The sequence below is a fragment of the Callospermophilus lateralis genome, chromosome 1 (assembly GCF_048772815.1).
Source record: "Callospermophilus lateralis isolate mCalLat2 chromosome 1, mCalLat2.hap1, whole genome shotgun sequence".
NCBI classification, from domain to species: Eukaryota; Metazoa; Chordata; class Mammalia; order Rodentia; family Sciuridae; genus Callospermophilus; species Callospermophilus lateralis.
In genome coordinates, this window is record NC_135305.1 from 117,012,041 (window position 1) to 117,039,128 (window position 27,088).

Below are 27,088 nucleotides of genomic sequence, written 5' to 3' on the forward strand. Positions count from 1 at the left end.
CGGGGCCCCGAGGTCCGACCCCCTCGCGGCACGGGTTCGGCAGCAGCGCTGCCTCTCGGCGCTTCGGCCCCTCTGTCCTCTCGCACCAGCGCAGGGAGTCACCGCCCCGGCCGCGACTGGAGGCGCGAGCAAAGCGAGCCAGCGGGGCCTCCCCGAGACAGAGATGAGGTAACCGCCCGCCCCTCCCGGGACGCCCCTCCCGGGAAGGGTCGTGGGAAGGTGACTGGAGGACAGGGAGCCCGCTCCAAAATAGGAGCCCCTTCCCGCCCGCCCCCTTCTCGTCCTCTGCTCCCAACACTGCTCAAGCAGGCTCCTGACAAACCCTGGTCCACTGGAGTCGGGCCGCCCAGGGCGTGGATCAGGTCCCAGCTGTGACCTTGGAGAATCGCTGTACTGTGCTGGGCTTTTGCTGCTTCCTAGAATCTACCAAGTGTCAGACCCTTTTCCAAACTGTTCCTTACTTGATCCTTAAACCTTCAGCCTCAACCCTGGTATCTCCATTTGAGGGAAGAGGAAACAGGCTGGAGTGAGAAATCTCCAGGGTTAGAAGAAAAATGGGGCCCCTAGCTGTCTGGTGGCCTTGCTGTCTTCTCTGAGGGACCTGCCACCTTCCTCTCACCCACAGGGGTAAATTGGACAATATGTAAATATTGTAAAACAGCAGCCCAGCAGGGGAGGAGGGGACAGAGGGGACTGAACCCAGCACACACTGAGTCACAGCAACTCAGCCCCAAATCCCTGCCTCAATAAGAATGGAGGTAAATAAATAAAGGTCCAGAAACTGGTCAACACCACCTGTCACTGCTAAGGCCATTTCCTTTGGGAACTTCCACCTGTAGCTTCCCTCAAAGGACAGTAACATCCTAACCAGACTTCCAGAGCCCAAACCCCCCTCCCTGGAACTGGACAGGAAGTTCCTACTCCCAATTTGCAAAGTTGCATTTGCTGAGCTGCCCATTCCCTGGTTTGCACCCCTCTCCACTACACTGGGGACTGCGACATCTCTGCCCTCTGCCAGGTACTGAGGTGAAATGCACAGATGTCTGGTTTCTACACTGAGCAAGGATTTCATTTACTTAACAAATATTAAAAATCTTACTGTTTGCCAAGATGCTGGCATGGATTCTTTCTGAGGGAGAAGGGGGGGAAAGTACTGGGAATTGAACTCAGATGGGTTTTACCACTGAGCCCCATCCCCAGCCCTTTTTATTTTTTTATTTGAGATAGGGTCTCACTGAGTTGCTTAGGGCCTCACCAAATTGCTGAGGCTGGACTTGAACTTGGAATCCTCCTGCCTCAGCCTCCCAGATTGCTGGGATTACAGGCATGTGCCACTGCACCTGGCTGCTGACATGGAGTTTTGAAGGGGGGTCGGAGAGAGGAAGAGGAGGAGGAGGAGAAGAAGTCCAGCATGGACAGTACACCCTCCCCAGTCCAGGGAAAGGTGGAGGAGCACGGAGGCGATCCTGGGCAACCTCAGTACGTTTCTCTCACAGTGGCAGTGTTTTTGTCTCCCACGCTGGAAGAGGGGCCTCAGCCTGATTTCACTTCTCTCCTCAACCTTGAGGGAGCTCAGTCCACCTCTGGCAAGGATTCGAGTCTTCAAGTTCAGTAAATAGGGACGGTTGGCTTCATATTTTTTCACAGTGTTTCCCTTCACTTGATATCCCTTTTTACATTTTTTCTTGTGAATTTAAAAAATTTTACAGCTTCTGAATTTTGTGAGCTGTTTTCCTTCCTTTGGGGAACAAGGCAGGGAGTCAATAAATTTACCCCCCAACCTTTCTGGTGGACACTGGGCGGGTCTTGATTAAGAATTTTTTTTAGGGGGGGCAGAAGGAAGGCTTGGGGAGGGATTGAACTGAGGGGCCCTCGACCACTGAGCCACCTCCCCAGCCCTATTTTGTATTTTATTAGAAACAGGGTCTCACTGAGTTGCTTAGGGCCTCACTCAATTGCAAGGCTGGCTTTGAACTCTGTCCTCCTGCCTCAGCCTCCCTGAACCGCTGGGATCACAGGCGAGTGCCCGGCTCCTTTCTTCCTTTTCTGATGGAGTGCCCTCTTCCTGGGCAGTGATTCTCTGAGAACTCCAGGCAGGGCTCTGTACGTGGCACCTCTGAGTCCCCTCGCTTCTTGGCCCGTGCTTATGGAATGATGGACACTATGGACTGGGAAGGTCCCAGGGCTCCCACAAAGTTCTGCACAATCCTCAGGGGTGTCACCTTCCCTAGGGACTCTCCTGTCAGCATCAGTAGCAGAATTCCCACTTCCTCGGGACTGTGATGTGCAAGCCCTGACCCCAGAGTCACCTGCTCATTGAGACTCAGAGAGCAGTGATTGACCTGAGCTGATCAGCAGGAAAAGAGATTGTAAAGAAGCCCCCTGAGAAGCACAGCTTCACCCGAGCCCAGGGGCCAGAGGGACTTCTAGAGGTGGTCAACTGGAATCTTTGGCCCTTTGGAGAGGGACTTTAGGGAGGTCCCTGTCACTCATGCAGACTGTTCTGAGCTGTCATGGAGTGGGCGATCCTGTGGCAGGCTTCCTGAAGACCAGCAAGTTGGATGGCTGGAGCTGCCTGGGACATGGATTTCTGAGTGTCTCTATTTGGAACTGCGGTGCTGCCGCCTACTCTTCCACCCCAGCCCCTATTCTACAGTGACCTCCCCGGCCCTCATGTTTGCATCCAGCATTTCAGGGACACCCACCACACACACACTTCTCCTTTGGCACAGGAGACCTAGCACTGGCCAGTCACTCTTGTCCTCTGGCTTGTGAGAGAGACACATCTGCAGCCAGGTTCAGAGAAATGGAGACAGGAGCCTTGGGCTGGTGAAGGGCTGTGGGGTGAGGGGTCTCCGGGAGGCACTAGCCTGGCTGGGGGTGATGGGCATGCAAAGGAGCCAATGACACACCTAAGCTTAGCCCTCAAGGATCTATCCAGATGGTAGAGAGGGTTGGGAGTGGGCCTGGGGAAGGGCAGGCACTGGGGGAGAATTTTGATTCCCCCAGTTCTTTGCCCACAGCCTCCCAACAGCAGCAACCTGGCAGCCTCCCCATTACCTCGCCCCCTCAAGTGGCATCCCCCACAGCTGGCCTGGTTCTGGACACTCCTTGGACATTGGCCTGGCTCCAATGTTTAATATAAATATTTGATGTGATTCAAATGAAATGCCATCTTTTAAAACAAATAGTTCTAAAGTACAAATGGGGAAAAAGAGGGTACTCTAAGTTATCAAAACATAAAGGTACTTCTTTGTGGCCTGGCATGATGCCTGTAATCCCAGCTACTCTGGAGGCTGAGGCATCAGACTCTCAGCCCAGGCAATTTAGTGAGGCCCTATCTCAAAAATAAAAGTGGTTGGGGATGTAGCTCAGTGGTGGAGGGACCGGGGTTCAATCCCCAGTAACTGACGGGGCAGGTGTGGTGGTGGCAGGGAATCTTTTTGAAGAAGGCAGAAACCAAAGAACATTCAAATTCTCTTCAGAACAGAATTCAGAAAAACATCCGAATATATGTGAAAATTCAGTATATGATAAAAATGGCATTTTAAATCTGTGGGGGAATGATGAATTATTCAGTATATGGTGTGGAGACAACTGGTTAACCATCTGGGGGAAAGGGGAAGTTGGATCCCTGGCTCCTTCCTACATACAGCCCAGATGGAACAGAGGGAAAGGCAAACACTAGGATCTGACAAGTACTAGAAAGAAAAGATCAAAAGGGAAGCGGGGCTGGGAGCGGGAGCCCCAGCGACCCCTGAGGCGGAGGCAGGAGGACTGCAAGTTTGGGACAAGCCTGGGCAATTTCGTGAGACCCTGTCTCCAGATAAAAATAAAATAAAGAACTGGGGTGGGCTGAGGTGGTAGCTCGGTGGTAGAGTGCTCCTGGGTTCGATTCCCAGTCAGCTCTCAAATAAAAGGCACAGGGACACTGCAGTGAGTGAATAATGGAAACACTCTGAGATTCCGGTACAGCACAGAACAATGTGTATTGCAAGCTCTGATTGTATGTAAGAAGCGGGGAAGGAAAACAGATGCCATTTGGACAGTCATGGTTTCATTGAATGGGAGAGAAACAGGAAGGAGCCAGAAGGTTTTCACTCCTATCCTTTATTACCTTTTGGATTTTTTTTTTTTTCCAATACTGGGGACCAAAACCAGGGCTTCCTACATATTAGCTATGCTTTCCAGCTTCATCTCCAGAACTCCAAGTTAAAATGTAAAATGTGGGGCCAGGGTTGTGGCTCAGAAGGCAGAGTGCTTGCCTAGCATGCATGAGGCCCTGAGTTCGATCCACGGCACTACATAAAAATACACAAATAAAATAAATGTATTGTGTCCATCTACAACTAAAAAATGTAACTTTTTTTATACCTTCATTTTATTTATTTATTTGTATGTGGTACTGAGGATTGAACTCAGGGCCTTGCACGTGCTAGGCAAGTACTCTACCACTGAGCCACAACTGCAGCCCCTAAAATGTGAACGTTTGATGAGACCATTCTGGAGTTCAATCCCACAGCTGCATTTGTACCCATGAGCAAGGATGTATGTGGGAGGGTGCTGGCCTGCAGCACTGCTGGGACTTGCAGAAGACAGCAACAGCCTGCATGTCCATCCATCACAGGGACTGGCTAATGGTGGCCCATTCATCCGCAGAATACTAATATGGGTCTGACTCCAGAAATTACTGTCAGGGAAAAGCAGGATGGAGAAGTGGCTCCGTGGTAGAGCACTTGCCTAGAACGCCTGGCTTCAACTCCGGATCTCACCCCCCTCCTCTCTCTCTCTCTCTCTCTCTCTCTCACACACACACACACACACACACACACAGAGAGAGAGAGAGAACATGCTGGAAGTGTGTAGGTGTGCTACCATTTCTTTGGTAAATCTCTCTAGGGATTTGCTTGGACACACATAGACGAGCATCTCTGCAAGGAAAAAAAAAATATCTAGCAACATTTTTTTGCCTCCAGGGAAGATGTGACTGAGGAAAGATGGGAGGGAGAAGTTTATCCTTTGTATGATTGATCTTAAGGCCCTGCATCACTTTCTTCCTGAAAACAAACACAAACCACTAATTGAAGATTAAAAATGCCATAGGAGGGGCTGAGGCTGTGGCTCAGTGGCAGAGCACTCGCCTGGCATGTGAGAGCACTGGGTTCAATCCTCAGCACCACATAAAATAAATATAAAATAAAGGTTAAAAAACATAATGCCAAAGGAGGTCTCACCACAGCCCTTAGCATGGGTGTGTATCTGTGGGACCCTCTAAAAGGAACTGGTTGCTGTTGAATTTCCTAACCAGCTGGGAAGGCCCAAGATGCTGGAGAATCTTCTCAAAGAGAGCCAGGGCTGGCAGGACATGGGGGCACATGCCTGTAATCCCAGTGACTCCAGAGGCCGAAGCATGACGATAGCACGTTCAAGGCCTGCTTCTGCAATCTAGCAAGACCCTGTTACAAAATAAAACTTAAAAAGTAGGGGGTATGGCCTAGGGTGGAGGGCCTTTGGGTTTAATCCCCAGTACCCTCGTCCCCAAAAGCCATGGTGCCTCCCCAAGCTGCAGGACTTCCAGGTCTGAGAGGTGGGGAGGCCTGAGCTGAGCAGGTGGAGGAGGAGGCATGCGATGGGAAGGACAGGAAGGCTGAAGGGCTGGGACTGAATAGCTCCTAAAGCACTCTTCCTAAAGGCCTGGTGGCCTGGCCTTCGGTGCCAGTCTTCCTGATGCAATGTCCATATGTAGCACCCCACACTTGGAGAACTGGGAGCCTGAAGGTCCTCTGCCTGTTTCCCCCCAGTATATGAAGCCTGAGGAACAGGCTGGGTCTCCTCTTGCTGGGTGCTGTGAAGGCAGAATCATGGGAGGGTCCTGCCCACCATGCTCTGAGGTTAAGGCAGACTGACTTAGGAGGGCAAGCCCATGAACACACCCTGTTCAAACAGGCCAGCTGTGTGTGTGTGTGTGTGTGTGTGTGTGTGTAGTATTGGACACTGAACCCAGGGATGCTCGACCACTGAACTGCATCCCCAGCCCTTGCTTTTTTTTTTTTTTTTTTTTTAAATACAGGGTCTCACTACATTCTGTAGACTGGTCTCAAATTTGTGGTCCTCCAGCTTCAGCCTCGGGTTTCTTGATTACAAGTGTGCACCACCAAGCCCACTCCAGCCTTTCTTTTTCTTTGGTTGTAGTTGGACACAATACCTTTACTTATTTCTATATAATGCTGAGGGGGAAACCAGGGCCTCACACGTGCAAGGTTAAGCCCTCTACCGCTGAGCCCCAGCCCCAGCCAACCTTATCAGTTCTCCTCACCCAAGATCTTTGACTTGGGCCTCTGGTGGCCCAATGTCAATCCAGTGGGAACAGCTATCCTACATGTCCACTGTCTGGCCTTGATGGTAGATGTGGGGGGCGAGGAGGGTCAGAGAAGCCCCAGGATGATGGCGCCAGCAGTCCTTGCAGGCAGTGACCCCATCCAGGAATCCTCTAAGGGATTCTTGGATCTGGGGATGCAGGCAACACAACAGGTGCAGCTAGCAGTCAGTCGCTCCTGCAGCTCACTGGCAGGCAGAGCCTCAAGCAGCATCTGCCCGGGGCCTTCTGAACCTAGATCTTGAGGGGCTGCAAGAACCGGGCTTGTACAATCAAGGGCCTTGCCTTTTTTTTTTTTTTTTTTAAATCTCTGTTCCCTGGGGCAGCACACTGGCACCTCAGGGCTCAGAGGCGGGGCAAGATGCCCAGCCAAAGGGGCAGACCATCTTTTCCTGGTTTCCAGAAGCTGGGCAGGCAGGGTGTTGGGGACTGAGCGCAGAAAGAACAGGAGCGGGTGGCTGGGGCTGAGGTGGGCTGGAGGGACCCTGGCTGCTCCTCCCTGAGAAGCAGGCAGAAGCCCCACCAACCAAGTGGAAGCTCTGCCAACAGAGCCCACCTGGTACTGCTGCCCTCCCCAGGTCAACACCAGAATTGAGGCCATACAGAGCATGCCCTTGGTGGTATCTGGTTCAGACTTTGCCCCTCCTCAGATTCTCCTGTGGCTCCCAGGAGCCTCCCAGAAGGCAGGGAGCCAGGGGAAACCCAAATGGGATGCCAGCCCTGCTGGCCAGTGGCGAAAGGTGAGAGCGCATCAGCTGGGGAGGACTTGGGATCAGTGGCAGGGAGACCAGCAGGCCTCAGAAGTTGGTTTCCCAAGGACAGGATGGAGGGAAAACCCTGTCCTCAGTGTGGGGCGCAGCTAGAGCCCAGGATGCCCGCCCAGAAGAGCCTCAGGACCTGACACACTGGCCAGGGAAACACTTGATGTCATCATTTTTATTCACTTTCTCTTTTTGAAAATAAGAGTAACATACAATATATATTTTCTATTTGTATATATTAGATATAGTTACTGCGGGGGTCAGACAACATCCCTGGCCACTTGGAGGCAGTTTTCAAATCTGATTTTTGGGGAGGGAAAGAAGTGTCCGTGACTGCCAAAAGCAGAATCTCTTTATTATCAAACAGCAAAGACAGGAAAACCTAATGCGCTGTCAGACATTGAGACTGGGAGGCAGGGGAGGGCAGCTGATGCTGGAGAAGCCCCAGGAATCCAGGCAGGAAGCTCACCTGCAGGCCCGCAGCCCTATCCCTTGGCCCTGTCTCTGCCCTGCCCTGGGCTCCCCAAGAGGATGCCAAGGAATGTATCGAGGCAGTGACAGTCCTCAAGAGCAGGGGGTGGGGACAATATGGCTGCTGGGGGAGCAGGAGCCCAGGCAGGGGCTCTGGGGGGCTTCTGTGTGGTCTTGACATGGGGGCAGTCACAGGGTACCAACTTGTGGATGGTGGGTGGGTGGTGCAGGCCCAGAGCTCACCTTGGCTAGCTCAGCTCAGCTCCTGTCACACCCGTGAACCCTGGAGCCCCTGATCCTGATACAGCAGCTTTTCTGGGACCCAGGGGACCCTCCCTACATACCCAGGACAGGTTGCCAGAGTCCACGCAACTTGAGGCGGCAGTGGGAAGGCCTCTAACACCAACCCGAGAGACAGCAGGGCCTGTCCAGCTGGGAGCCTGAGGAGAGCGCCACACTCATGCCCAGGCACAGGCGAAGGAGGGGACCCTGCAGCCTTGCATTAGCTTTCACTGCCACTCGGGCTGTTTCCTTCACTCCCCTCACCTGACCCCATGTGAGCAGCAATGAAAGAGGGGTGACCAGAGCATGGGGTACACTGAGCTCTCCCCCAGGAGGGGGACCACTCTGCCCCAAGGACCTGGTGGCCCCTGCAGTAAGGGCCAGGGAGCCCCCTGGGTGGCCAGGAGCCCTGTCCCCTCCCTCCCATGAGGAGGAGGTGCTGCTACCCCCGGCGGCTCCTCGACAGGGCTGGCAGGAGGCTGGGTGGGTGCTGGATGCCTCAATTCTTGAGGATGGTCTCATAGGCCTGGTAGACGTGCTGGGACACCTCTGGTGCTCGACACTTCAGGGATAGCTGCAAGGGGAGAGGAGCAGAGGAGAGAGCACTCATCCCCAGGCTCCTCTGCAGGAGGAACACCAGGGGAGGGGAGAGAGCAGGTACCAGATGGATGAGCGTGACATGCCCACGTGGCCTGGTGGCAGCTGCGGCTGGGGCAGATGTGAGGTAAAGCAGAGGGGGTGGCCATCACAGCCAGCTGGGTGGGGACCAAATATACTTGCAGCCCACACACCTGCTGTCATCCTCGCTACCAGAGCCCTACCGGCAGACGATGTGACTCATGAGCTGTAAGCTACCAGGAGGGCCTGGCCTTCCACAGCCCCTGGAGATCTGGGGTCCTCAGGACAAAGACTGACAGGAAATCCTGAAGGGGCAGAGGGCTGGGAGGGAGCAGGTGAGGTGCCCAGGGCTTATTCCTACAAAGACTGCCTCTGCGCTGACGGAGGTGTGCGCCCCACGATTCCAGGCAGAGGAGGGAGAAACCAGCCACCCCTCCACTCAAAAGTAACGGTTCTAGAGGATGCAATTAGGAGGGGGAGGGGGAGTCGAGTTCTGGAAGCGGGCAGCAGTGGCCCCCAGGGCTCTTTGCACACTGTGTGTGGAAGTGGGGATGTCGGCTCCTCAGGGGCTGGAAGCACGAGTACATGGGCAGCCTATCTGCACTCCTGCTTGGCTTTGGGAACAGCAGAGTGAAGTGAGGCCAAGAGATGGGGGGTGCACAGCATGGCTGGGGAGGTGGGGTGGGAAGAGGAAGAGAAAAGCAATCTGCTAACCTCCAAGTCCTGCATCACGGCGCCAGCAGGGAAGGTGGACATGCAGCAACCAAACACAGGGAGACGGAAATTACCACCACCGAAGCCACCACCGCACCCTCTCCCACCGTAGTGCCAAGGCCACCAGCGGGGCCAGAGGAGGCAGTGTCTGCAGGGCCATGCCTGCCAAACCCAGGGGTGCAGGGAGAAGCAAAGCCTGGGGCTCCCCGTTCCCGGGAATAGCAGCGTAGGTTCCAGGACAACCAGGCACACATGGAGGCCATCTCCCAACTAGGTCTGATTCTGAGGCTGGGGACCACAGGCGGCTGAGAATCAACGTCCTCCTGGCTGGGCACTCAGGCACTGGCATGACAGCAGGGCCAGGGCCTGTTCCCAGCAATGCCACTGCCCAGGCGGGAGATGCCTGGTGTCTTATCTGATAACTTGAGGGGGTTCACTGTAAGTTTCTAGAAAGGTGTTTTTCAGAGACAACCGAGTCTAATTCACACCAGGCTCCAAGGGACCCTCAGCACAACCCCATCAGAGCCCCCCCACTGGCCTGGTGGCAGAGCTCCAGGACTTCCGGCAACTGCAGGGGTTCTCACCATGAAGCTGGTGTTGCCCGGCTGGATCCGTAGCTCTGCCAGAACCCAGATGCCGTTGGTCAGTTTCAGGGACTGGTAGAGCATGTCCTGGCCCTCCACATTCCTCTTGGCGATGGTGAAGATGTTGCTGCTCTGTAGCTTGTTGCTCACAGTCTCTAAGAAGTCAGACAAGGCCCAGGTAAGCGAGGGGGGCGCTGGGAACTGGCAAGGCCCAGCGGGAACCAAGAGGCTGGGCTTAGGTTTGGGGAGTCCTCACCTGCGTTGAGTGCACAGTCTCTGATCTGGAACTGGGCTTCATTCTCATTGGGAATATCTTTCCATGTGGCCAGGAACATTTGCCGATCTGCAGGGTGAGTGGGGTTGGGTAAGAGATGGGACCCTGATACATGTGTGGCCCCTCAATGGCATGTGGCAGGAAATGGGTCTGGTCTTTACTGTCTGAGGACAGGTACAAGCTCCTCCACAGCCCCTTCTGCTTCTCCAAGCAAATCCTTAGCTCTGTGATGAGGGCACCAGGGATGTTCCCAAATGACCCCAAGTTTCCCACCTCTCTCCCCCTCCCCACTCCCACCTCTTCCTCCTCTGGTTCTGAGCCACCTGCTTGTTAGTCATGGCCTGCCTCCCAGGGCTGCTGCAGCAAGCGAGAGATGACGTGGGCCCAGCACTCCCCACAGGCTGGGCAGGGCTGAGCCCCTACTGCACTGCCTTCTCCAGGTTCTGGCCCCAGCACACAGGATGTGGGCACCAAGCATGTGGCATGATCTGTTCCTCCTACAGCCTGTAGGACAAGGCTGAGGGGCAAGTAGGAGAGTCCACAAGCAAAAGATCTCCTGTGTGGCATAAGCCATCTGCCCAGCCAGGGCTAGGGGCCCCAGCTACGCCGCCTGCTACAGGCTCTGCAGAGGAATCCACCATGGGGCAAGGCCATCCACTGATCCTTGGCAAACGCCAGGTTCCCAAGCCAGGGCACACTGCAGAGACCCCAGGGACTCCTTCACAACTCACCCATTTTCCCATCCTCCACAAAGAGGATGTGCAGTGGGTACAAGGTGCTGAAGTAGAAGACATCAATGTTGTTTTTCACAGCCACCTAGGCACAAAGAGGTCCCCAGTCAGTCCCAGAGGCTCGACACCCTGACTCTTGGGCTGACACCACCTTTGAGGCCCAAAGGAGGGCATTCCCGAGCATGACCCTCCCCTTGTTCCCTCTGACCTGGGCCGCCCCTGGCACATATGTAGCCCAAACCAGGACTCCACAGACCAGCCCTCTGCTGCCACGGCTGGGTCCCCTGGGTCCCTGGGGCCAGCAGGCAGGGAAGCACTGAGGTGCCTGGCCCTGCTGGAACACACCTGGAGATTGTTCAGAGGCTCCATCTTCATGACTGAGCCCACTGTGTTAAGAGGCAGGGAGGTCTCCACCGTCTGGTTGGGGCTGAGCGGCGCATGCACCTGGAGGGGGGCGGCGGGGGCCAGGCCAAAGCTGGGGAGAGAGAAGCCCCCGCAGGGATGGCAGGGGAGCAGGTGCTAACACACGCCAGGTGGGCTCTTTAGGCCAGAGTGGGCACAGAGGTGAGCAAGGAGCCTCTTCACCAAGCTGGCCTTGCCCAAACTCTAGGCTAAGGGCAGGATGGGCTCCCGACCACTGCCACACCCCCATGGCTGTGGAGACAGGAGGCAAGAGCCTTGCGCCTGCCGCTCTGCCCCATTCTCGCTGCAGACTGAAGCACATCTCTTCCCTTCTCCTCTGGATTGGGGCCTGGGCAGGTCCAAGTTTAGTACAGCCTTGCCCTGCTCTGCCCTTGAGCAGCTCCAACCTGACACCAGACACTGACTCTTAACTTGAAAACTCAGTGGCTACCCAAGTCTCTGCTGCCAACTCCCAGCTCCTGGGAGGGGTCTGACCACCTTAAACGAAAGCCAGATTTCACTGGGCCAGAAATGGCCAGAGATTCAGGAAAGTCCTATTTATCTGTAGAGCAGTGTGGACAAGAGCAGTATGTGAGCAGATCCCACAATTAGGAGGACCAATCCTTGGTGTGAGAGACACCCCCACTGTAGGCTCTTGGTAAATTACAATAGCATGGACTGTGACCTGAACTGAGGCTGTGGGGTGGCCACACTGGGCATGTGCTAGCACAGCAATTTCTATCCTCATAAAAACAGGCAGATGTCATCCCACCTTCCAGGTGAGGACAGGGAGCCTCAGGGAGGCACAGACTCATGCCCAGACCATACAGGGTGAGTGACACTGCTAAGAATCAGAACTCAAGCTTCTGGATTCCCGCTGTGCTCTTTACCCATGAGGCCAAATTAGGCCTACCTAAGAAATAGCAGGAGACGACATAGGAAACCCCAGGCCCGCATGGTGGCTCAGCAAGTCAGGCCTTCCTGGGACCTCTACCACTGCCACTATGGCCTTCTGCAAGGCCCTTGCCCTTTCTGAATCTATTAAAAAGAGAAAATGGCATTAAGTTTCTGGGCTGTCAGGTGATTCCATTAAACAACACTTCAAAGCACTTGGCCCAGGTTCTGATACCCAGGAAGTCTTCAACACACAGGAGGTTTGTTATGAGCAAGCGTTGGGACGATCCCTAGTACTTGAGTGCATGTGTGGCCTCTAGGGTCCTTTGAGAGAAAGTGGCAGAGCTGCCCTCGCCTTCCTGGCCTGCCCAAGGGTGGGAGCCCCAGGATCTCCCTGAGGAAGCAGCCCCTTCAGTCAACTTCTTAGAGGCTCAGTTTGCTCATCACTGGAGCTGCTCAGGAAGAAGATTCATCAGGAGGGGCTGCTTCGGTTCCCCAGAGAGCCCTAGCCTCGCTGCCTCACCAATCCAGCATGGTGCCAGACAAGTGAGCTGCCCTGTGATATGCAGTGTGGGGACCTGAGTGGGTGAGGATCCTGGAGCAGCCACCATTCATTCCCAGAGGAATCTGATCTTGTGCCACTGGCGGGTGGGTTGGGGTAAGGAGGCCCACTCCCCACCTGCTTTCTTAGAGTTGCTTCCTGACACAAATGTGACTAGGGTCTGGGAAAAGAGGATTGAGCTCCTGACAGTGGGAGGACAGTCCCCTCCTGGTATGGAGGAAGCACGTTAAAGGGTGGTTGCTGGGTTGGAGCTGGGGAGCAAGTTTGCTTTCTTTCTTTCTTTTTCTTTTGGTACTGGAGATTGAGCTACATCCCAGTCCTTCCTTTTGTTATCTTTAAATTTTTTCTTGGTACCAGGGATTTGAACCCAGGGGTGCTTAAGCACTGAGCCACATCCCCAGCACCCGACTCTCCCACTTTTTAAATTTCGAGATAGGCTCTTGCTAAGTTGCTCAGTGCCTTGCTAAGCTGCTGAGGTTGGCTTTGAACTTGCGATCCTCCTGCTTCTGCCTCCCAAACTGCTGGGATTATAGGCGTGTGCTGCTGGACCTGGATACCTTTTGAGACAGGATTTCACTAAACTGCTGAGATTATAGGCCTGTGCTTCATAGAGCCAGAATTTCTTTTTTCTTTCTTTTTTTAAAATATATTTTCTTAGTTATAGGGGGACACAATGTCTTTATTTTACTTTAGGTGGTGCTGAGGATCGAACCCAGTTCCTCATGCATGGTAGGCGAGTGCTCTACCGCTGAGCCCCAGCCCCAGACCACAGAATTGGAATTTCTAACAGCAACATTTCTCCAGCCATCAAAGGAAGGCAAAAGTAAGTGGGGGACACCCTTCCTGCTCCTCCTGGTACTCTACATAAAAAGGTTGAGTGGCGTGGGGATCACTGTTGTGGAGTTTGGCCTGAGAGTGGTGAGGAACATTTATCTTCTCCAGGCCCCCTGTGGCTGCCAGCTTTGCCTGCAGACCAATAGACTCTGGGCAGGCTGGCCTTGGGAGCTCACCTGTTGCGGTTGAACTGAATGGCAAAGTCCGTCATGACCTGCAGGGCCTTGTTGGTCAGCTGCAGGTCCATGGAGATGGAGCCCACCTGGCGGGTGAAGGTGCCTGAGATCTCCAAGCCCTTGGCCTTCATGGCTGGGAGCCAGACCTGCAGGGAAGACCGGGGTGGGGCTCTTACATGTCCCTTTCTCTGACCCAAGCTCAGTAGTCCACCTGGGGGCTCCTTTTTCTTTCTCCTGAAGGAACCTTGCAGACTGGCCACTCCTGCTATCTCAGGATGATAGTGATCCCGTGGTTCACCTAGGGCCACCGCACGGTGTGGTTGCCATCAGAATATCTGGGGATGTGACTGGTGCACCCAAGGGCTTATCCAGGTCTTCAGAGGTCAAAGAAAACACTTAGCAAGCAGGGCTGGGGAAGGCAACCAGACAGGTGAGCCCTGCCAGCCTCCTGACAAACCAAGGTCAGAGCTGAGCGCCTAACGACATCTTGGATTCTGGCCAGAACCTGAGTCCTTTCTGTCACAGTCTGTCCTCCCTTACAGGATGCAGGGCTGGTCTTTCATTGTCAAAAGTGGCCAAGGACAGTACCCAAGAGGACCTCTTGTCTGGGAAGCCCTTGATGCCTGGCTGCCCTTGTCAATGGAGTCTCAGCCCAAGAGCTGCTGCCTCCAGGAAGCCAGTCTCCAAGCTCCTTCCCTGTATTTATGTCCCAATGATGGGAAGGCAGATAAACTTGAGCCTGTGTGCCTGTCTCTCCTGCTCCCACAGAGCTCTTTGATGGAAGGCTCGATTTTCTGTTTTTACATCCTTGGCTCAGAGCCTGCTATGGAGCTGGCATTCAGGGAGTGTTTGCTGAACAAACAGTAGGAATCACAGCGGTGCCTATTAAGGGTCACATAGGACCCTTGGGGTCACACAGATGCCTCTCAGGCTGTTAGTCTCCCATGGCTGACTTCCTGACCCCTCAAAATCCTAACAGCTCCCACAGGTGTCCATAACCCTCATGCTGAAGTCATGCAGCCCAAATCCTGTCAATGCCACCTGCCCCCAGGATCTTCACTTCCCAATTCCTCCACTGAAGTCACCTATATCTGTGCCAGCAGACCTCCCCAGCTAGGGCAGCACCACAGGGATCTGTTCCATTCCCCTTCCTCCAGCAGCTAGAGGCATTTTGTGAAATTCAAATGTGATCATGGCATCCTTGAAGACCCCTTCTAACCTTGCAATGGCCTCAAAAGCCTGGGGCTGCTCCAGGCTCAGCGTGCCCCAGCTCCTGGGAACCCACACCTCCCTATCCCTCTGCATGGAAGGCACTTCTCCACCCCCACCGTATCTGGCCGACCCCGGGCACCTTTTGCATGCCCTGGACAGATCTGTGAGGGCAGAAATGACCATTTCCAGTTCTAAGCTCTAGGCTGTGACTGAGCACATAGGAAGCAGTCAGAGAGCGGCCGAACCTGGACCCAAGCCCAGCTTCCTGGAGGGCTCCCCCCCAGCCCTGCCCCATAGGCCGCACGGCTCCTCATTTTTTAAAAATTCCTTTTTTATAATATTGAGATACTGGCTGCTGGGCAAGCACTCTGCTGCTGAGCCACATCCCTATCCCTTTTTAATTTTTATTTTGAGACAGGGTCTGCTAAGTTACCAAGTTGGCCTTGAATCTGCCATTCTTCTGCTTCAGTCCCCACATCACTGGCTGAACCAATGAACTGTCCCAAGCTGCTGACCCACATGCTGGAGGAACTCAAAATTCTTGTACATAGGGAGCCCTATCCCTGCTGATCAGGAGGGGTTGGAAAACATATTTACCCCAAGGCAGGTGGGGAAAGCACATGAGGCAGACAATTCCAGTAATCACATGCTGCCAGGGACAGGCAGATGATCTGAAGGGAGAGCACATGCGCATCCTCAAACCTTCCTGTGACTAAGGTAGTAGTCCTATTGCAGGGACTCCTCCTCCAGGCAACCTGCCCCGATTACTTCTAACTTAGCAGTCCCCTTGCCTCTTATCCCTGGCACTCGCTGCTGACCAGAGATGCTCCTCTGGTCCTGCACTAGGACAAAGCAGTGATGACGTGTTACGGTTACCATATAAACAGAGACCAGCTTGCTGAGGACCCACACATGACTTTACGTTTCTGGTACCTTTCAGTGCCTGGCAAGGGTTGGCACCCTCAGGGTTGCAGGAGTCTTTGCTGGTCTGTTTTTCTATCTTGCCTTATGCTTGTTATATGGGGCTTTCAAAGGGTATGGGTCGACCTCATGCCCTAGTGTGGACAATCTATGGAGTAATTAGCTGATGCAATTTACATCATACCGCATGCCCTCTGTTCTCTGGTCCTGCTGATGATTCTGACAACCCATGCATGACATTATGGCAGACACATACGCGGTTCTCACTTTGGGCCACAACGTTGCATTCAGTTTCAGACTGTCACTTACCAGTTATAAAACTGTAGACAAAAGCATTCAGATTTCTCAATCAAAAAATGGGACTCACTATAACATAAGGCTGCAGGAGGCCTCTGTGGGATGGTAGATGCTGGGCAAGGCTGGTGCAAAGCCTGGTAAAGAGCCTGGTACACCAGTGTGCCACTAGTGTCAGAGCTGCTGTCTGAGGGCCTCTTGGGGCCCAGACTCTGCTGGGGGGCTTGCCTGGGGGATCTGAATGGCCCATTAAGAGACACATAAGACCACCATCACTGCAGGTACAGCTGGCATATCGTGAGTGAGGTTACGTGCTGGCCCTTCAAAACAAGTCTCACTGTGTCCCCAAAGCCTACCTTCCTTCTGCTCCGGTGAGGGAACCTCAGAAGAGAGGGACTCTGGCAGATACAGCTTCTGACATGAGTGTTGTGAGGGGATTAGGCCAGATATGTCCTTTTTAATGCTGATGATGTGCTCTCCTTAGTCCCAGACTCACATGTTCTCATGCCCTAAACCCAGCTCTCCTTTCCTTGGCACCCTCTGTCCTGTGTCCCTATCTCAGCACCTCTAGTCACCTGGCTGCTCAAGTGAGAACCACCCCAAGCCCTTAAACATCCTGATCTTCCCATCTCCCAGGAAGCTCTCAAGTCCAGCCTCTGTGTCTACCCCCAAAGCCACGCCCCTCACCCAGACCCTCAGCAGTACCCATCCTCCCTGCCAGTCTCCTTGAGTGGGCTCTCCGCTTCTGCTCCTCCACACCTTCTCTGGAACCTGAGTATCTCTCTCAGGGCAAATCAGACCATTCATCCCTCAGCTTAAATCCTTCCTGGATTTTATGCCTGGATCCAGAGTAAACACTCAGCTTGACCCCATGGACCTGCTCTTCCTTGCTAATCTCCCACCTAGCCATGAGTCTTAGGGGATGTGCTGCCCTGGGGAGCACAATGGATACTTGTGAGGCATCTCCAGACTCTGCTGGGGACCTGCCTGAGTGACCTGGCCACCATCACTTGCATAAGGGAGGTGCTATTTGTGGGTTGGAGTCAGGGATGCTGGACATGCTGTCCTGGGACAACAGTCCTGGAGACAAGCACCTGTCCTGGGTATCTTTGTAGCATTTCCTGCATGGAAAGTTCTAGGACTATAACTCATGGGGAGCCTGTTCTTGGTCTTTTTTAGTGGGATTCAGTCACTGTTTCAGAAATTAACAGTACTGTTGGCCACATCACTCAGGGTGCCCAAGCTTCTAATACCATCTACAGCTGTCACAGCCACAGGGAAACTTTAACACGACTTTTGGGGTAGGTGGGTGTGCCCAAGCATTTACATTGAAATATGGGTTTGTATTTTCATCTTTTTGTCTCCTTCACCCAGTGATAGTGTTGGACTATTTTTGAAATTCTATGTGTAGATAGGTTGAACAGTCTACCAATTTTCTTTAGGTACAGGAAGGGGGCACTATAAAATGTCTTATAGGCCAGGCACGGAGGTGCACGCCTGTAACCCCAGCAGCTTGGAAGGCTGAGAGGAGGATTACAAGTTCAAAGCCAGCCTCAGCAATTTAGCAAGGCCCTGAGCCAGTTACAAACAGGCTGGGGATGTGGCCCAGCAGTTAAATGTCCTTGGGTTCAATCCCTGGTATTAAAAAAAGAAGTCTAGGGCTGGGGATGTGGCTCAAGCGGTAGTGCGCTCGCCAGGCATGCGTGCGGCCCGGGTTCGATCCTCAGCACCACATACAAACAAAGATGTTGTGTCCACCAAAGGCTAAAAAATAAATATTAAAAATTCTCTCTGTCTCTCTCACCTCTCTCTTTAAAAAAAAAAAAGAAGAAGTCTAGGGCTGGGGATGTGGCTCAAGCGGTAGCGCGCTCGCCTGGCATGCGTGTGGCCCGGGTTCGATCCTCAGCACCACATACAAACAAAGATGTTGTGTCCGCCGAGAACTAAAAAATAAATATTTAAAAAAATTCTCTCTCTCTCTCTCTCTCTTTAAGAAAAAAAAAAAAAAAAGAAGTCTGTAACTGAAGCAGTGGGTCTGAAGCACTGAAAAAATACTGTGCCTGCTCAGTGCCCTGACAAGGTCAGGAGCACTCACCCCTCTCTCCCCTTCAGGCCTTGCTATGGGCAGCTCCCTGGCTTTGCACCCTTCCTGCATTTGCTTAGCTAATTATGACTGTTCTGCAGGTCTATGCTCAGCAAGCCCTCTTCTAGGAAGCCCTCTTGGGTTCCCAAGCTGAAGTTAGCTTCTCTTCTTCTGTGCAGCTATGGTCCAGCTTCTCTTGCCGTGCCAGCTTGAGCCAATTCCCCGGCCCAAGCCTTTAAGGAAGTCCACATACAGGTCTCTATAATTTTTCTGTGTTCCTGCTGTGACTGAAGGCAAGGTACTTACTGCTTTGGGGGCCACGTAGGATCCTGACAGGGTGCCCACACCACTGGTCAAGTCAAAGAGGTCACTAAGGCCACTGCTGATAGGTGCTCCTAGTCTGGCTGGTACTGCTGCTGCTGCTGGGGGTGCCCCAAAGCTGGGGTCTCCAATCTGGAAAGGAAGAGAGAGAGAGATCAGAGGCAGGCATCAAAAGCAGGGACACCAGGGGCATGGCAAGAGTAGTCACTTGAGTTTAGGAAACAGTGGAGATGGGGATGGGACAGCTCTCCACATCAACTCTAAGTTGTAGAAACAAGAGAGTGAGATAGTTGAAGGAGAGATGATAAGCCCTCCCATGCCCTATAAGCCTTGAACCTCAGGGGGGTGACCCATGGATAAAGGAAGGACCCCAGACATACTACTGGGTAGGATGAACTAAGCAGACCAGAGATCCTCAAGATGACAAGGTAATTTGTCATGGGGTGGAAAAGAACACAGTGAAAAATTCATGGTATTCAGGGTCCAGTGGCAACTGGATGCCAGGAGGTCAAAGCAAAGGCTGAACCAAAGGCCAGGGCTCAGCAAGGAGGGACAGCTATGACATCACCCACCCCTTGGGATGCTGGGCTAGTGCTCTGAGGAGGAGCAGGGAAGAAGGCTTGGTGACACAGGGTTGAACCGTACCCCTTCAGGCTCATCCCCCATCTCCAAGCAGAAGCAGCAGGGTGGAGAGAACAGGCAGCAACATGCAGACAGAAAAGCCAGGAAAAACAACACAGAAACAAGAAAAAGGGAAAGAGGAAGATTAGTCAACTGTGGCTCCAACCAAGATGAATTTGGTTTGAGGCCCAGAACCCTGTCTTCTTATGGTAACTACCCCCGTGGCTTTACCCACCACCCTAGTGGTGCTGACTGCCACACGCCTGCCCTTGTGTTGGGCACCTGAACTGAATAGGGCAAGAGAAGGGCTTGGCTGTCCCCTAACACCTGGCTCTACCACCTACCTAAGAAGCCTGGGGAGACCCTGGGCTCCTCTAACCACCCACTCTTCCAAAGTGGAGGGAAGTTCTATTCTGATCTCTCATGGGCCTCTCTCAGAGGCCTGGCTGAGCTGATGTCTCCAGCTGGTGTAGCCTGAGGACAAATGGATGCTGGTTTGGTTCTAAAGCCCTGAATAAAGCAAAGGCAACTGAGGATTCAGGATCAAAGGAAGGGGCTAGGAGGGGCCCGTGAGCAGTCCACCAAGGGGGCTGAATCCTATCTCTGCTGCTTAGCGCTGTGCTTACAAGGAAAGTTGTCTAAGCCTCAGTTTTCTCATCTGTAAGTAGGAGTGACCCAATCACCTTCAAGGGCAGGCATAAAGACTAAATATAGCAAGCCTGAGGCACTTGGCTAGTGTGGCAAAGGGAGAGTATTCAATAGCTATTCCTCTGAAGATCATTATCAACATCACCTGGGGTCAGGGTGGGGGACCCAGGACATACCAGGCTGTCAAGGCCACCGCCAAGAAGATCCACAGCTCCCATCTGCACTGAGGAGGTGGCCAGGGGTGGGCCACTCACTGGGGGACCAAGGTCCAGGTTGAGGAGGTCACCTAGCAGGTCGCCCTGGGTGGGGATAACATCTGGCTGCTCACCAGCTGGGGCTCCAGCAGGGGCCGTCTCAGGGCTCTCTGTGCTCTCACTCCTGTCAGACAGAAGGGAGAGGATCAGCAAGCAGGAGTGTCCAAACATCCCAGGGAAGTCAAAGAGATTCTAGTCTCTAAGATTCTCCCCAGGACAGGCACTGAGTCTCCTTGCTGCCCCAAGGGGGCTGTATGCAGCCCTTTGCCTCCCCATTTGTTCATGTGGTCCATCTCTGGGCTCTCCATGGGGGTGGATGAAGGGAGAGAGCCATGTGTATTTACTCTTTGGCTCACACAAGAGAAAACTGTATGCCTGTTCCCAAGGACTATGTCATCAGGCCAAAGCAGTCACCTGGAAACAGCAAAGGAGGTAGTAAGAACAAGGCTCTGGAACCACACAGAACTGGGTCTGAGCCTCAGCTCTACTAGCTGTTGAGACCTTAACTGGCCACTCAAACTCTATGCCCACTGTCCTCATCATCTAAAAGGGGACATTTTCTTTTAGCTGTTGATAGGTCAAATGAGGTCATCTAGTGAATACCTCAAGTGTAGTTAGGCATTGGGTAAGAGGTTGTTAGAATCATAATTGCCTCAGACTCAGGCCCTGCCAAAGGAAGTCACATGAGGCCCCAGCGCCTGTGCCATTAAATCATTGAACTGAGAAGGCAGGTGGGCGGCGCAGCCCACGGGCTGGCTGCACGGGCTGGCTGCACTCACGAGGCGGTGCGGGGTGGTAGGCTCTTGTGCACCACGCCCCGGCCCCCTTCCACAAAGGCGCTGGGTGGCTTATGGTAGACGGAGGCCAGCGTGCCAATGTAGCAGATGAGCTCGTCCAGCAGTGTGGGCTCAATGAGGTCCGTCTCCTCAGAGATGAGTGGCTTCTCGGCCAACACCACTTCCTTGGCAGCCACTGGGTCCGTGGACAGCAGGCGCCAGTAGATGTAGCCACGGTCCCGCAGGTCCGGGTTATCTGAGTCCTTAAGGTAGGTGAGAAGCCCATGAAGCCCCTCCCCACCATCCAAGTGTGGTCACAGGGTTGGCCAATGACACCAATCCTGAGCACACCATGAGCCAACCCCAAACCACTTAAATGGACATGTCCCAGCCTCTGGATCATTCCCTGTTTTTTTTTTTTTTTTTTTTTTTTTTGGGGGGGGTGGGTACTGAGAATTTAACCCAGAGGCAATTTACCACTGAGTTATATACCCAGCCCTTTAAATGTTTAGAGACAGGGCCTCACAAGTTGCCTAGAGACAGAGTCTTACAACTTAGCATCACTAAGTTGCAGTTGGCTTTGAATTTGGAATCCTCCTGTCTCAGCCTCCTGAGCCACTGGGATTTACAAGTGTGTAAACCACAATCCCTGTGGTTTTCCCCTTCAGTCACTCCTGTCTCAATTCCCAACTGCTCTCTGTGTCCGCCTCACTGCCCTCTGATGGCCCCTATCCCCCTGATTTATATTATGTCTCAGCTTCTTCACTTGATCCCCACCACTTGGATTTGTCTGTAACTCTGGGATCCCTGAAGCAGGTATCTTGGACCACTCAGTGACCAAACCCCCACAGATGCCATTCTCTGGGGTGAGACTAGCTCCCAGGCCTGGCTCCTGAGACACCCACCTGAGTGGCCAAACTGAGGACCTGCTGCACCAGCTCCTGGGTCTCTGTTGGCTTCTTCAGAAACAGCTTTACGATGGCTGTCAGCAGCTGCAGCTGGACCTGCAGGGAGACAGAGGGGAACAAGGGTGGGCTTCATGTGGGAGTAGGAAACCAAATGAGGGCCTAGTAAAGGAGCTGGGGATTGGACCATTTGGCCAACCTAAGAGGGATGGAAGGTGCTACCCAGCCTAGGCTCCTGAGCATCTGTCAGCTTCAGGCCCACAATACCATGAGAAGCTCGCAGCTTCAAAAGGTAACACAGCTGGTATGCTTCTGGGGACCATCTGAAAACAGGTGGCAATAGTGCCACTGAAGTCCGGGGGACTAGGTCAGTAGGACCAAAGAGCCAGCCTGTCATGGAGAAGCTGCACTCCCACCAGAGGATAAGAATTACTCCTGCCTGGTCTTCTATCCACCCTCAGCCTGGCCAGTACCTCCTTACCTCAGATGCCACCCCCAGGCTCACACTTCTATGGTCTCCTCTACCCACCTCACTGGTGCCACTGGCCATCAGGCTGTCATGTGGCTGTGAGCTCCCTGTGGGCAGGAATCATGTCTGTCTTACTCACTGCTGTATATCTCTAGTTACAGTTCAGTCTAGTGCCTGATATGTAGTAGCCACTTAAGAAAAGAGATCCATGCAAGAGCAAGTCACTGTACATGGTCCTTCCTTAGCCACAATCTCATTTGCCAGTTCTGGGATAAGAGGGCAGGAGTAGCAGTTGTAGTAGCCTCTCTTGGGCCTGTCCAGTAAGGCATGAATGGCTTAATCACTCTGGCTTGCAGGGGGGCTGACAGCAGGAGAATGAAGGACATGCAGTGTTTTTCTGGGATTAAGCAATCCAGAGACCCCGTGATCTGAGTACATTTGGGAGAATGGGAGAGGAGCAGTGAACTGGCAGTTTCTATGGCAGAAGGCAGCTCAGGACCTGGCTTCCACACTTGGCCTGAGCTCCTGGCCAGTGGCCTATAGGATGTCATTTACCCATAGTCTGTGAATAAGAGGTGGGAGGGAGTTCTTGTGAGCTCTGAAAATGGCAACTATGGCAGCTGACTTGGAGCTGGAGTCAGATTATACCTTATTTGGACTCTCATTCTATCATTTCCCAGCCAGATAACCCTGGACTTGTCATTTAACTATTACTACTATTTTTTTTTTTTTTTTTTTTTTGGTACCAGGGATTGAACCCAGGGGCCTTCACCACTGAGTCACATCACTAGCCCTGTTTTTGTATTTTATTTAGAGACAGGGTCTCATTGAGTTGCTTAGGGCCTTGCAAAGCTGCTGAGGCTGGCTTTGAACTTGCACTCCTGCCTCAGGCTCCCAAGCTACTGGGATTACAGGCATGAGCCACCACACCCTACCATTTAACTTGAGTTATATATATATTTTTTTAATATTTATTTTTTAGTTTTAGGTGGACACAACATCTTTATTTTTATGTGGTGCTGAGGATTGAACCCAATGCCTCACGCGTGCCAGGCGAGCACACTACCACTTGAGCCACATCCCCAGTCCCTTGAGTCATATTTTCTCATCTATAAAATGGGTACAATACCACCTCACTTTGTTAATGGGAACAGCCAATCAGACAACAACTATCAATATTTATGCACCAAATAATGGTGCTGCAACATTCATAAAACAAATTCTCCTCAAGTTCAAGAATCAAATAGACGACAACACAAAATTATGGGTGACTTCAACACACCTCTCTCACCATTGGTCAGATCCTCCAAACAAAAGTTGAATAAAGAAACTATAGAACTCAATATCACAATCAATAACCTAGACTTAACTGACATATATAGAATATATCAACCATCATCAAGTGGATACACTCTTTTCTCAGCAGCACATGGATCCTTCTCAAAAATAGACCATATATTATGCCATAGGGCAACCCTCAGTAAATATAAAGGGGTGGAGATAATACCATGCATTTTATCTGATCATAATGGAATGAAACTGGAAATCAATGATAAAAGAAGGAAGGAAAAATCCCACATCACATGGAAAATGAACAATATGATACTGAATGATCAATGGGTTACAGAAGACATAAAGGAGGAAATTAAAAAATTCATAGGGATAAATGAAAATACAGACACAACATATCGGAATCTATAGGACACAATGAAAGCAGTTTTAAGAGGGAAATTCATCGCCTGGAGGTCATTCCTCAAAAAAAGAAAAACCCAACAAATAAATGAGCTCACACTTCATCTCAAAGCCCTAGAAAAGGAAGAGCAAAACAACAGCAAATGTAGCAGAAGGCAAGAAATAATTAAAATCAGAGCGGAAATCAACGAAATGGAAACAAAAGAAACGATTGAAAAAATTGACAAAACTAAAAGTTGGTTCTTCGAAAAAATAAATAAGATCGACAGACCCTTAGCCATGCTAACGAAGAGAAGAAGAGAGAGAGCTCAAATTACTAACATACGGGATGAAAAAGGCAACATCACAACAGATACTACAGAAATACAGAAAATAATTAGGAATTATTTTGAAAACCTATATTCCAATAAAATAGAAGATAATGAAGACATCGATAAGTTTCTTAAGTCATATGATTTGCCCAGACTGAGTCAGGAGGATACACATAATTTGAACAGACCAATATCAATGGATGAAATAGAAGAAGCACTCAAAAGACTACCAACCAAGAAAAGCCCAGGACCGGATGGGTATACAGCGGAGTTTTACAAAACCTTTAAAGAAGAATTAATACCAATATTTTTCAAGTTATTTCAGGAAATAGAAAAAGAGGGAGCTCTTCCAAATTCATTCTACGAGGCCAACATCACCCTGATTCCGAAACCAGACAAAGACACCTCAAGAAAGAAAACTACAGACCAATATCTCTAATGAACCTAGATGCAAAAATCCTCAATAAAATTCTGGCGAATCGGATACAAAAACACATCAAAAAAATTGTGCACCATGATCAAGTAGGATTCATCCCTGGGATGCAAGGATGGTTCAATATACGGAAATCAATAAATGTTATTCACCACATCAATAGACTTAAAGATAAGAACCATATGATCATCTCGATAGACTCAGAAAAAGCATTCAACAAAGTACAGCATCCCTTTATGTTCAAAACATTAGAAAAACTAGGGATAACAGGAACTTGGCCTCAACATTGTAAAAGCTATCTATGCTAGGCCTCAGGCTAGCATCATTCTGAATGGAGAAAAATTGAAGGCATTCCCTCTAAAATCTGGAACAAGACAGGGATGCCCTCTATCACCATTTCTATTCAATATAGTTCTCGAAACACTGGCCAGAGCAATTAGACAGACAAAAGAAATTAAAGGCATAAAAATAGGAAAAGAAGAACTTAAATTATCACTATTTGGAGATGACATGATTCTCTACCTAGAAGACCCAAAAGGGTCTACAAAAAAACTACTAGAACTAATAAATGAAATCAGCAAAGTAGCAGGATATAAAATCAACACGCATAAATCAAAGGCATTTCTGTATATCAGCAACAAAACTTCTGAAACGGAAATGAGGAAAAACACCCCATTCACAATATCCTTAAAAAAAATAAAATACTTGGGAATCAACCTATCAAAACAGGTGAAAGATTTATACAATGAAAACTACAGAACCCTAAAGAGAGAAATAGAAGATCTTAGAAAATGGAAAAATATACCCTGTTCATGGATAGGCAGAACTAACATCATCAAAATGGCAATATTACCAAAAGTTCTCTATAGGTTTAATGCAATGCCAATCAAAATCCCAACGGCATTTCTTGTAGAAATAGATAAAGCAATCATGAAATTCATATGGAAAAATAAAAGACCCAGAATAGCAAAAGCAACTCTAAGCAGGAAGTGTGAATCAGGAGGTATAGCGATACCAGATTTCAAACTATATTACAGAGCAATAGTAACAAAAACAGCATGGTACTCGTACCAAAACAGGCGGGTAGACCAATGGTACAGAATAGAGGACACAGAGACTAATCCACAAAGTTATAACTAAAAGCATGCAATGGAGGAAGGATAGCATCTTCAACAAATGGTGCTGGGAAAACTGGAAATCCATATGCAACAAAATGAAACTGAATCCCCTCCTCTTGCCATGCACAAAAGTTAACTCAAAATGGATCAAGGAAAAGGAGCTTGATATCAAATCAGAGACTCTGCGTCTGATAGAAGAAAAAATTGGTTCCGATCTACATATTGCGGGGTTGGGCTCCAAATTCCTTAATAGGACACCCATAGCACAAGAGTTAGTAACAAGAATCAACAAATGGGACTTACTTAAACTAAAAAGTTTTTTCTCAGCAAGAGAAACAATAAGAGAGGTAAATAGGGAGCCTACATCATGGGAACAAATTTTTACTCCTCACCCTTCAGATAGAGCCCTAATATCCAGAGTATACAAAGAACTCAAAAAATTAAACAATAAGATAACAAATAACCCAATCAACAAATGGGCCAAGGACCTGAACAGACACTTCTCAGAGGAGGACATACAATCAATCAACAAGTACATGAAAAAATGCTCACCATCTCTAGCAGTCAGAGAAATGCAAATCAAAACCACCTAAGATACCATCTCACTCCAGTAAGATTGGCAGCCATTATGAAGTCAAACAACAACAAGTGCTGGCGAGGATGTGGGGAAAAGGGTACTCTTGTACATTGCTGGTGGGACTGCAAATTGGTGCGGCCAATTTGGAAAGCAGTATGGAGATTCCTGGGAAAGCTAGGAATGGAACCACCATTTGACCCAGCTATTGCCCTTCTCAGACTATTCCCTGAAGACCTTAAAAGAGCGTACTACAGGGATACTGCCACATCGATGTTCATAGCAGCACAATTCACAATAGCTAGACTGTGGAACCAACCCAGATGCCCTTCAATAGATGGATGGATAAAAAAAATGTGGCATTTATACACAATGGAGTATTACGCAGCACTAAAAAATGACAAAATCATGGATTTTGCAGGGATATGGATGGCATTAGAGCAGATTATGCTAAGTGAAGCTAGCCAATCCCTAAAAAACAAATGCCAAATGTCTTCTTTGATATAATGAGAGCAACTAAGAACAGAGCAGGGAGGAAGAGCAGGAGGAAAAGATTAACATTAAACAGAGACATGAGGTGGGAGGGAAAGGGAGAGAAAAGGGAAATTGCATGGAAATGGAAGGAGACCCTCGTTGTTATACAAAATTACATATAAGAGGTTGTGAGGGGAATGGGGAAAAAAAACAAGGAGAGAAATGAATTAAAGTAGATGGGGTAGAGAGAGAAGATGGGAGGGGAGGGGAGGGGGGATAGTAGAGGATAGGAAAGGTAGCAGA

The 27,088-nt window shown here is 50.9% G+C and overlaps 1 protein-coding gene and 1 non-coding gene across 3 annotated transcripts in view; both read right to left on the bottom strand.

Annotated features, from left to right (window-relative positions):
- Window positions 1–7,297: 7,297 nt before the first annotated feature.
- Window positions 7,298–27,088, bottom strand: part of Ap1b1 (adaptor related protein complex 1 subunit beta 1) — a 61,088-nt gene continuing 41,297 nt past the window's right edge. For both annotated transcript variants that reach the window (XM_076837404.2, XM_076837405.2), the window contains 10 exons: window positions 21,715–21,813; window positions 20,813–21,072; window positions 19,956–20,157; window positions 18,496–18,642; window positions 13,680–13,825; window positions 11,157–11,286; window positions 10,812–10,896; window positions 10,063–10,149; window positions 9,807–9,961; window positions 7,298–8,464 (listed from right to left, as the gene is read on the bottom strand). In XM_076837404.2, the coding sequence (XP_076693519.2) occupies window positions 8,390–8,464; window positions 9,807–9,961; window positions 10,063–10,149; window positions 10,812–10,896; window positions 11,157–11,286; window positions 13,680–13,825; window positions 18,496–18,642; window positions 19,956–20,157; window positions 20,813–21,072; window positions 21,715–21,813 (1,386 nt within the window). In that variant the 3' untranslated portion in view covers window positions 7,298–8,389. The remainder of the gene's footprint in view (window positions 8,465–9,806; window positions 9,962–10,062; window positions 10,150–10,811; window positions 10,897–11,156; window positions 11,287–13,679; window positions 13,826–18,495; window positions 18,643–19,955; window positions 20,158–20,812; window positions 21,073–21,714; window positions 21,814–27,088) is intronic.
- LOC143384359 (small nucleolar RNA SNORD125) lies at window positions 12,504–12,600 on the bottom strand. Its single transcript, XR_013089299.1, has one exon. It is a non-coding gene; the product is annotated as a small nucleolar RNA SNORD125 (small nucleolar RNA).